At 41.5% G+C, this 11,851-nt stretch overlaps 1 protein-coding gene across 1 annotated transcript in view; it reads left to right on the top strand.

Moving 5' to 3' along the window:
- The first annotated feature begins 701 nt into the window (after positions 1 to 701).
- Lyplal1 (lysophospholipase like 1) overlaps positions 702 to 11,851 on the top strand; it is a 34,930-nt gene continuing 23,780 nt past the window's right edge. Inside the window, exons 1-2 of the mRNA XM_051148096.1 lie at positions 702 to 800; positions 4,273 to 4,372. Coding sequence (XP_051004053.1) covers positions 707 to 800; positions 4,273 to 4,372 — 194 coding nt within the window. The 5' untranslated portion in view covers positions 702 to 706. The remainder of the gene's footprint in view (positions 801 to 4,272; positions 4,373 to 11,851) is intronic.

The following is an 11,851-nucleotide window of genomic DNA, read 5'->3' as shown; positions in this document are numbered from 1 at the left end:
GTTGTTCTACCCTTTGTGGACTGTGAATATCATTGCAGATATTGGAGTAGGGGTCCCTGGTGTCATGTCTTTAGGGAGGGATGTATCCAGTAGTTGAAGTTGTGGGTCACATAATGCCACACTTATGTTCACATTACTTCCTGCTCCCTTCAGCCATGCACAACAGCACCCAGCTTGTACACTTCCCCACCAATCACTGCCCACTCTCTTAATAACAGCCATGCCAGAGAATGTGAAGTCCTAGCTCGTTAAATTACATCTGTCTGTTAGCAATTAGAAAAAGAAATAAAAATAAAGATACAAAAAAGATGTTATACTACTGGCTCGCCCTGTATGCAAAAAAAAAGCTACGATTATCTGCTGTACGCCTCAAAGTGGATGGGTAAATAAAACACGGTTATGTTTGTAAAATTTTAAAGCCAGTAATATTTTCTAAACAGAGTGATCCTGAGCTTTAGAATTGCATTTTTAAACCTGCAGCAAGTCCTCAGGATAGAAGTCGTTACAGTAGTGGAGCCTGACTTAAGGGCTGAACTTCTCAACAGAACACAAAGCTTCTCCCTCCTGAGTCAGGTTTAGGGACGCCTTCCGCCGCCTTGCGTGCACGCGCAGACGAATGCTGGCGCCGCGGGCCCGGGCCTGCGTGCGCGGCCCCGCGGCGTTAAGGGCGTGGCCGCGCGCACTGGCCTCCTGGGCTGGCCGCATCATGGCTGCTGCACCAAGCGTAGGGCACCTGCGGCGTTGTGTGGTGTCCCCGGCGGGGAGACACAGTGCCTCGGTGATATTCCTGCACGGCTCAGGTGCATTACACTCTCTCGTGGTCTCGGTCTCTTGCTACAGCCGGGGAGGTACCCTTTCCTCCTTCCCCCTCCCCCTCACGAGCTTCCTAGGGTTAAAGGTCTTCAGAGCCACCGGCTTCCACCCCCACTTCCTCAGGGTGTCCTCTTTCTCTATGGCAGTCTCTGTCATTCTCTTGCCTCCTTCCCTGGTGTCCTTGACCCCGCCACCCACAGCATCAGGGCAGTCCTTACTTCACCTCAAGTTCAGGCACACTGCCATAGCAGTGTGAGTGTGCAGGCACATGGATCCCGGGGACCACTTAGTGGTCTAACTTAGACCTCAACTCTGAAGGTCAGAAGCCTGCTGGCCTTTTCCTGTGCCATAGCGAGGCTTGACTCTCAGGGTGAACTTGGGTCCTATTGACAGCCTGTGTCCTTCCTGCTGGGCACCACCTGAGCTTCCTTGCGCTTCCCAGCTGTCTGTGATGTTGCTCCCATTCGGTTTCCCTTTTTCATCCCTGACATTAAATCTCAGAGGTGAGTACCAAGTCAAAGTAGGCTCCATATAGGGAGGACCTCTAGAGAAAGAATAAGAAGCCCTGTTTTAATCCTTACATCCACAGTGTTTGGCTGGCTCAGGGGAAGTTCCCAAGAAAGGGGGGAAAAAATATTTTTACTTTTTTTTTTTTAATTAAAGAAATGAGATCCAGCCGGTGTCCTCATGGGGCCTACCTAAATTTAAAAACAAAAACAAATCAATTAATTCGAGTCAGCAGTGGACAGGAGATCACAAGATGGCGCGTGAGCTCCTGCCAAGTGAAGAGTAAGGAAAGGGGGGGGGGGGATGTGGTTGGACATTAGCAAGGCATTTGGGACAGAAGGGCTTGTCAGTTTTTCAACACTGTGTGTGAGTTGTCACATGTGTAGGCTTAAGGGGAGTGTTGACTAGGACACTGAAGGGACTGGAGAGAGAGTGTTTCCAGTAACAATGTGGGACGTTTTTTTCATTTTGGACACAGGACTAGAAATGTTTTCTTGCTGTTGCTGCAAGTGGTGGCAAAGCTAAGATTTGAACCCTAATGTCTGACTTAGAATCAATATTCTGGGGTCGGGGTGGGGGTGGAGCTGAACTGTGGTGTATCAATTTGAAAATAGAGTAATCAGGGCTGAGAGTGTATAAAGGGAAAGACTCGGCTGATGGCTTACAGCTTTATAGCCAGCTGAATAAGTGGTTATTCAGGACCTGGGAGCAGTCAGTGATGAGCATCCAGAATTCCCACATAGTCATTTCTTCTGAGAATTAATTCAGCGTCTTTAGAAAGAACTAGAATTTGTCCCTTACCTCCCACCACCGGACTACTTTGCTTAATGCTTCCTATTTTTCAGCTTCAAATTACTGACATTTTTATAACCTATAATGTGTGTCTGAAATGAGAGTCATCCGTTCTGTGTGCATTTTATGTATGTGTGTGTGTATGTGTGTATAATACTTCTCTTTGTACATTAGGAAAGAGAATTCATCTAAATATTTCTTCCAGATGTGCAGGTATATTATTCGTATATAATTAAATCTCCATTGATGTATAAAAAGCTTTTAGGAAGAGGCCTGTCCTGTAGTTTTTTTATTGTTGTCGTGGTCCAGGAGTCAGCTGAGAAAAGAGAGTCTCAACTGAGAAACTGGCCACTTGAGATTTGCCTGGACCTGTGGTGTCTTGACTGCTGATTGATAGAGGAAGGGCTGTCGCACTGTGGCCATTGCGACCCCTGGGCAGTTAGTTCTGGGTTGTATAAAAAGCTACTTGAGCTTGAGCTACAGGGACAAATCATTATCAGCTGTGCCCTGGCCTCCCTTAGTGATAGACTGTTAGCCAGAAGAGTAACTTGGAGTAAACCCTTTCCTCCCCAGCTGGTCTAAGTTGGTGCTTTATTATGACATCAGAACGCAGACTAGAATAAGGCCTGAACCCTCCAGCTTGGAGGGTGACAGTTTTACAGAGGACTTAAGCACGTGTTTGTGTTACAGAAACAGGAAGTATTTGGCTTTTGCATACTCCAAATATAAACAAAATAACTACATGGTTTTACCATGGTTTTAGAATAAGGTACTAACTTTTTCTTTTTTCTTTTCTTTTCTTTTTTTGGGGGGGGGATTTTAATATTTTCCTTGAGACTTGTATATGTGTATACAATGGGCGTACGATTTATTTATTTATTTATTTATTTATTTATTTATTTATTTATTTATTATATATACATTGCTCTGGCTGCATGTACACCTGCATGCCAGAAGAGGGCATCAGATCTCATTATAGATGGTTGTGAGCCACCATGTGGTTGCTGGGAATTGAAAATCTCTCCAGCCCCTGGGCGTATGATTTTTAAGAGACTTGATATTGTGAGTGGATGGGTGGAAGTTGCTTTCTAACATGCAGTTGTTGTGTCTGACCCCCAACCCCAAAGCTGAAAAAGTAAAAGCAGATCCCATTTAATAAAGAAAAACAATCCAGAAAGATTTGGAACATGGCCGAAAGCTTAGCGGCTGTAGGAACATGTATGGGAAAATTCCACAAATGCATGGGAGAATGTGCCACAAGTGCATTTGAACCTTTTCTATTTCTAAACTGCAGATGGGAAATGTACCTTTTAGGGTGATTAACGTAAATGGTGACCCTGTTTGGTTGCTCAGTCTCCCACTCTGGGTTACGTCACTCCCTTAGAAGCGTCTCCTTTCTGTGGTGTGTTCTTCATGCTTGTGGTTTCCTAAGTTAATGTCGCTGTTCCACACTGACCTCCAAGGCCTATAGAGGCCTTTCTGTGTGTATCTTAGTGGCTCTCACCCTTTACGTTGTCCTCATGTCTGAGTCAGAGCCTGATGACATCACTAGGCAGCCTTCTCCAGTAGATACTGCCTTCCCCACCCGTCTTCACTCACCCTCCTCTCCGCAATATGTAAGGCACACCTAGACCCTTTCCCTTCTCTGTGCAGATAAACATACATTAATTCTTACACTAACTTTTTGGCCTTGAGTAGTATATAATCATAGTGTTAGGATACATAAATATGTCAACCCAGTTAGGATCTGATTTCCTCACATTTAAATTCAAAGTAGAGTGAATGACTTTACTCCCGCCTTGAAGACATGTTCTACGTAATACGTCATGTCAGCTACAATGGTGTAAGTCACATTGGAATATGTGATTTTAAAGTGTAAGATGAGAAATGAATAGTGTTAAGTCACAGCTAAGAAGAATCCTTCTCCAGAAGTGTTTATTGTGTCATGCTTAAGGATGGTCCCCTAACTGATCAACAATATATCCAGCTGTGTCACAATGAAGATTTTGTGATTGGCCAGCTAACTGAGCTACCTAAACAGCTCCTCCTCCCCTCATTCTCCAATCCCGCCTTCGGGTGACCTGACGGGTACAGATGACTTTCAGGTGCACCGTTGGGAAGATGTTTGTGTTTCTGACTGTGAATTTTGTGATTTGTCAGGTGATTCTGGCCAAGGACTGAGACAGTGGATCAAGCAGGTGCTAAACCAAGACTTAACATTCCGGCACATAAAGATTATTTATCCAACGGCTCCCCCCAGGTATGCAACGCTTAATTTCAGCTCTAAGCATAACTTCATGGCATAAAGTCGATGGGTGTGCCAGTGAGATATTTTTTAACGTTGACTCTACTTAAGATATTTTTAAATTAGGGTCTTCAGCTCCCCACCTGTAAAAATGCGTGCTTTGCTTTGAAATTGGCCTTGCTGGCCACGCATTCCCCCAGCAAGGCCTTCTCTCTGCTGTTCTGACTGGCCCTGCCCCAGCTAACACTGGCTTCCTGTGAGCCTGCACAGTTCGCTTCTTTCAGATGCTCCCTCTCCACCTCACACACCCAAAAAGCCAACTTAATAGCTTTCTGCCTAGATAATCTTTCTGATCATTTAGTTAAACCTGGGTTCATTATTACTGGAAAAGAGTTTTATAACATTTTTTCCAAATTTCAAAGGATGTAAAATACTGTTCTTTGAGTGAGTAAGCCAGGACATACATGAGGCATGGCCTAGTTAATAAGTGGAGTGGAAACCTGTATGTGCATTTAATGGAATTCATAACGATAGAAGCAAAACAGTTTTGAGATCAGGAACTGCTTTTTATAAATATTTAAGAAACATCCGCAGAGACTTTTTTCAAATTTTTTTTTTTTTTTGTATAAACAAATATTGTCTTGTGTCGTGTAGCCCAGTCTGATTTCTCCTGATGTGTTCTTGGTTTGTTGTTGTTACGCATGCTCTGTAGTCACAGAAATGCTAGACTTTCATTTTTCTGTCAACCTTGTATTAACAAGAAAATGAACCAGGAATTCAAGAAAAACGTCTTATATCTGCCAATAAGAACTTTATTTCTCTAGTAAATAGAATTGGACAAGTACAGACACAAGTGAGAGTGTAACAAGAAGATTTGAAATGGTTATTACCTCAAGACAACCAAGCGCTGGGATCTGGTAGCGCCCACAGACACCTGACGACAGGTGAACAGGTTTCTGTGTGCTGTGAAGGGAGTCTACCCCACAGTGAGGCCTCAGAGCACCTCTTGTTTGGTTGCTAGGGCGGAAGGGAATGCCGCCATTTCTGTGGTAACTGGAAAGACTGAGTTTTAGGCCAATTGTGAGTGCGTGTGATGAAATGATAGGAAAGGCATTAGAGACATGACGTAATAATTTAATAGCTTTTACATCTTGATAAGAATTTAACAAATATCATCTCTTGACTTCCACCTATCAGTTGTAACGTGAATCCCAGGTCAGTGCTTTTCAAACTTTAAACCAATAGTATTTTATGCTTCCATACTGTTACGTGCCCAGTGTTGTCTGTGGTGTTTGTTGGTGTTTGTGCTGCCAGTTCATGGGTCCCCGCAGCCCCCTGGGTTTGTGTCATTTTATCTTTGAATGTTTGATGGCACTTAGAGAACTCACCTGGGCCTGAAGTTCTCTTGTGTCAGCTGTGGCAGTGGTTCGTTTCCTTTTGTAGAATCCATGGTTTTCAGATTTTCTGTGTGTCTTCAAGTCAGTGTCAGTGATTAGTGTCCCTGCTTCTGATTTCATGATATTTATCTTTAATGTTTAAATTTCTGTGTATATGTTTTATTATTGCTAATATTTTGTGGTTTGCCTTGTCAAGGTTTACACTTGATGAATTTTAGTTTAGAACCAGTTCGGGCTTGGCTCTTTGTCTGATTGTGTAGCTTGGACACTCACAGTCTCACTATGTAGCCCAGGCTGGCCTAGAACTCACAGTCTCACTATGTAGCCCAGGCTGGCCTAGAACTCACAGTCTCTCTATGTAGCCCAGGCTGGCCTAGAACTCACAGTCTCACTATGTAGCCCAGGCTGGCCTAGAACTCACAGTCTCACTATGTAGCCCAGGCTGGTCTAGAACTCACAGTCTCACTATGTAGCCCAGGCTGGCCTAGAACTCACAGTCTCACTATGTAGCCCAGGCTGGCCTAGAACTCACAGTCTCACTATGTAGCCCAGGCTGGTCTAGAACTCACAGTCTCACTATGTAGCCCAGGCTGGCCTAGAACTCACAGTCTCACTATGTAGCCCAGGCTGGCCTAGAACTCACAGTCTCACTATGTAGCCCAGGCTGGCCTAGAACTCACAGTCTCTCTCCTGAGTGCTGGGATTCTAGGTGTTCTCCACCACATCCAGCACCGTCTTCTCTTACTTTTGATTTTCTGTTTCATTTATATCTGCCCATTTTCTTTTTTTTTTTTTCTCTCTCCTATTTATAGTAGAGCAATAATTTTTATCACCACTCTAGCCAAATATCTTCATGCTTTATTTTTTCTGTTTTATTTATGTTGGAAGATTTTTCTATCACCTTCATGTTCCCTGTATAATTCTTATGTAACAAATCACCCCCTAAGCAACACTTTTATTATGGTCACAAATTTTGTGGGTTAGGAATTCAGAAAGGGCACAATAGTGGTGACTCAACTCCATTCTGTTGTTTTTGGGGCTTCTCCTGGGAAAACTTGAAGGCTGGGTGTGGCTCCTGATTTGTCTGCTGGGGACTGGATCCCTCTTCTAAAGGCTGACTCACACAGCTGGCAGTCGATCCTGCATATTAGCTGGGGCTTTCCTGCAGCCTCTGCACTGACACCTACATTGAGATTCATCACTTGGAGTCATTCTATTTTTATTGTTGAGTGTGTGTGTTTGTGTATGCACATTGATGCGTGTATACATGGAGGCCAGAGGTTGAAATCAGGATATCTTTTTCTATTGCTTTCCACCTTGTGTTTTTGGGGCAGAGTCTCTCACCAAACCTGGAGCTAACCAGTTTGTCTCACCTGGCAAGCCAGAAAGTTCTGGGGATCTAGCAGCCCCTCTCTGACCCCTTCCCAGCCCCCAGCACTGGGGGGTTACAGACAAGTGCCAGCATTCCTGGCTTTTACCTAGCTGCTGCACTTAGAACCTCCTGCTTATATGGGACACATCTCCCCACCCCACCATCTAGAGTCTTGAGCTGTGTCGTAGCATGAAAGCTTGGTTCCCAGAGTAGATAAACTCAGAGAACAAGAAAGTTAGTTATTACCGAGCTAATGCAGAAGGCAGCCGAGAGGGTAGGCCTTTGCATCTCGGCAGATGTCACTCACACCGTAGAGAGGGCTCCTGTGGTTAAAGTTCTGACTGGATGAAAAAAAAAAAAAATTACAGGACCTTCTTAACCAGGAAGCTATCTAGAAGTCTGTTAGTAATTTCCATGTGTTGAGGGACATTCCTGTTGTCTTACAGTTGCTAATTTCAAATCTCATTTCATTGCTATCAAATAAAATATCCTATACAGTCCCGGTCTTTGTTTTCTCATTGGGGCTTTATGGCTTTGCATAAACTCTGTCATGGTGACTCTTCATGTGTATTTTTATGTATAGCCTTAAAAAGTAACAGTATAGCCCAAGGTAGCAGATAGTATTACTTACATTTTATACATGCTTGATAATTATTTGTAAGTGGCTTTAGGAGTCATGAAGGAAGCCATTAACAACCACCTTTCTTAGAAAATGATCACTGTTGACTTCTGATTGGACCAAAAAGTGTGATTTGAATAATAATTATATACCACACAGTATCTTTCCTATACTTATTTTACAGATTTTTTTTTTTATCACGTTATGTTGCTTTGGTTAATGTTGCGTAGTAAACCTCCAGCATTTTTATCTTTAGCTTGTCTAGCAATTGTATTTAAAATATGTTTGTTATAGAAACATGTGGTTGGGCTTTGCTTATATCTTTAACCCATCTGACAGTTTCTGTCTTTTAAATGGTTTCTTTAGCCATTTACATTTAATGTAACAGTTATAGGTTTGAATATAAACCTGTTGTTCTTTTGTTCTCCTATATTCTATTTGTCTAATTTTTGCACTATTTAAACTTTTTAATGTTTCGATTTAATTATCTGTTATTTTTCCCTTGGTTGTGGTAAGACTCAGTATAAGTCACAGACCTTTCCTGATCTTACAGTAAATATTTACCAATATAATTGTATTTTAGAACTTCAAATTACTTAGATCCTTTTCCCCCTTCTCTTTTGTGATTCTCATGACTTTAATCTACATATGTTGAAAACACCATCAAGCCAGGGGACAGTTTTGTTTTTCATAGTCATAAATGCCACAAAGAACCTAAGCAGGGACAGTGGTTTATTATGTTTTCTCAGTGCAGTCTATAATGGCATATCATTGTATTTTTGCTAAATTATGAATTACCCTTTTGTTTAGAACTATTCCTTTTCCTCTACTATAAAGTGGCTAAGCAGTAGTATATTAAATAAAAGTCAACAATAGTTTGCTGTGTTAATTAAAATGGAAAAATAAAATAGTATTTTTTCATTATGTTAATTTGGACTCTTTAATTGGAAGTACCCAATAAACAGTTTTATTTTTGTGGCATATCTTAACTGTGTTTATAACCACAGGTTTTCTTAGTTTGGATTTAATAACAGAATTTCCATTTAAAAATAACAATGTTTTATAGTCTATTTATAATTTTTATGATATAAATTTTCCTAGTGATTGGAAAAATTCTAAAACTCATCAGACTTATGTGTGTGTCTACATGTTGATTACATATTTTCCCACCAAAAATGAGTGCTTAGCATTTTCAGTAAATGTGTACTCTAAAGTAGATTTGGATACTTATTTTATTCACTTAAATTTTTATTATATGTTCACATGGGGAATACACATATAAGGGGTATGCACGTGCATGTGGAGGCCAGAGGTCAGCTGCTCAAATACAAGTTGAATAAAATAAAGGTAAACAATTACAATTTTAAATAATGATGAATGCTATGGAGACCATTAAAGTAATGAGACAGAGTCTGTTGCAGAATAGAAGCAACACTGAGGAGTCAAAGGGGTTCCTTTGGGAAGGTGACATTTCAGTTGACAAGTAATCAGTGGGAACTCAGAACACAGCATGATGGGAAAGCTTGGCAGGGAGAGGGAGATCAGATGCTCCTGAATCACTGAGGAGCTGACCCAATGTGACTCGACCCTAGAGCATGCTGGGGAAATTCTGAAACCAGGACCAAGGGCGACTGGAGTCAGATTACTATCTAAAAGGCTGCAGATGATCCTTTTTTTTTTTTTTTTTTTTTTTTCTAATAATATTAGGGGAACACAGATCAAAACAAAACTGGGTATTCAGCTGAATGCCAGAGAGAAAGAGAGAGAGAGGAAGAGAGGGAGACAGACCCCTTTGGATACTTATCCCAGGCTAATACTTCACCAGTGTGCAATGGGTTGATTGATTGATTGATGTAGGGGCCACACAGATGTTCTTTGCTGAACATATTTGTTTATTGTGGTAATGTCTGACCTGTTTTATACTAGCTAATAAAGTGATTTATTTGAGGAAGAAAGTGAATGAATATAACACATGTGCCAGGCCTTTTAGCTGTTTAAAAAACAATCTTTTATGCTTTATTTAAAGGTTATTCTAACATCTTTGGAGATTTATGTACTCTTGATTGTTTGCTTAGCAAAAAATAAAGGTTCTAAAGTCTCTTTTATCCATTAAACTATCTTAATGATTCCTTTTGAGCAGACACTTTTTTTTTTTCGTAGAGAAATGAGAGACCAAAAACCTCCAGATGAGTACATTGGGACTCGCATTGGGCTCCCCATCAGTGGAGCTTCTATCTAGATTAATTAAATAAGGCATTGTCAAAGGGAAAAGAGTTAAGTGTGTATCATTTTTTTCCATTAATGGCCAAGTTCCCAGAATGATTCACATTTTAGCCTATGATGTCATCCTTATTTAAGTGCTTAGACAGACAAATAAACAGTTAGAGAAATAGCAGAGGAAAATGGAGAGGGGAGTTGAAGGAACTCCAGAGGTGACAGTGTGACGGGAACTCGAGAGTGAGGGTTTTGTGTCCACTCTAGAGTCGGGCTGCGCTGTGATTTCAGTGGCAGTGTCAATGGACCTGCAACTTCACGGTGCATGATGAATACTGAGAACAAAGCACCCGCCTTCATTTGTACTCACTTAACCTCAAGAAGGTCTCTAAGGCCTGGATGCTGTCTGCCTTCCATCTCCCCTGAGCTGAGCAGCCCCTGGGGTCAGAAGCCTTAGCGGGGTGAAAGGAGAACAGAGCGGAGCCACTGTGGCCTTCTATCCTTCCCAAGGTACCTGAGGGCCTGGATAGGGAGCAGTGCAAGAGAACTCTGGACAGCTCAGTCTACAGCAGGCTGCCATCCTCCCAAGGTTTTCTCTTAAAACATTAACCTCAGATATTAATGCATATTAATTTAAAAATCCTCTCCCCCCCCCCCAAAAATTGGGAGATGCTCTTTCTTTTTTGGGTGGTTGTGGTGGTTTTGTTTGTTTGTTTGTTTGTTTGTTTTTCGCTGTCCTAGTACTCACTCTGTAGACCAGGCTGGCCTCTTCCTCCCCGGATGCCCCAAAAGACTTTTAAAGGGGATTAATTACGATTATTTAAAACTGTTCTAAATGTTTTAAATGCCTTCTTGACTATGCAGACAGCAATGACTGCTTAATGTAATAAGTATAACATCCAGTGTCATGGTCTTAAGAGGAGGGGTAGGAACCCCCACTGATAAATGTGTACATCAGCAGGGAGTCTGTCCTTAGGGAGGCACAGAATGCTGGGAGTTATTTGAAGGATGCTTTTCTTGACCTTCCTGATCATAGTACAGAACTTGTACTTTTCTAGCAAATTAAACGAGAAGTTCGTTCACAGCACGTAGCGTGTGCCTTGGTAATTAAGGCTTACTTGTCTAAGGACGCTGCCTCCATTCTTTCATCATCCCCACCCCTTCCTCCTTCCCTTTCCACACAGTTCCTGTCCATACTAGATAGAATGGACCTGTACTTGAGTCATAGCACATATGAAAAATCTCCCTCTAAGCTTAGGCATTGAAAAGTGAAGGGGGAAACATAAGTCACAGCGGACTGTGGAGATAAGACTATCTCTCTGTAAAAACCCATGGGCTCAGAAAGAGCACTTAATTCAGGAAAGGCAGAATGTGAACTTTAAAAAAAAAAAAAAAAAAAGATTTATTTATTTATTTATTTATTATAATGTATACAGTCCTCTGCACCTGCAGGCCAGAAGAGGGCATCAGATCACATTATAGATGGTTGTGAGCCACCATGTGGTGGCTGGGAATTGAACTCAGAACCTCTGGAGGAGCAGACAGTGCTCTTAACCACAGAGTCACCTCTCCAGCCTGAGAATGTGAACTATTTAATGAAGACATTTCAAATGCTTTCAAATGATAAAAAGGAATACTTTGAAATGACAGAATCATATTCTAGTTGAATTATAAAATAATTTAAAGGATACTTTAAAATACATATGAATATGCAAACTACATTTAGGAGAGAAACACACTTGAAAACAGAAGGCAAGTCTTTTCAGTACTGTACAAGTGATCTTCTCATTTAGTGAGAAAAGTTTTAGCCCTGCTAGAAAAAAAATAGCTCAGTCATCATTTCTACTGATGTGATGATTTGGAATAGGCCAGTTAATCAGCATCAGTGGGAA

The sequence above is a fragment of the Acomys russatus genome, chromosome 6, assembly GCF_903995435.1.
Source record: "Acomys russatus chromosome 6, mAcoRus1.1, whole genome shotgun sequence".
NCBI classification, from domain to species: Eukaryota; Metazoa; Chordata; class Mammalia; order Rodentia; family Muridae; genus Acomys; species Acomys russatus.
This window is presented reverse-complemented; position numbering and strand designations above follow the sequence as displayed.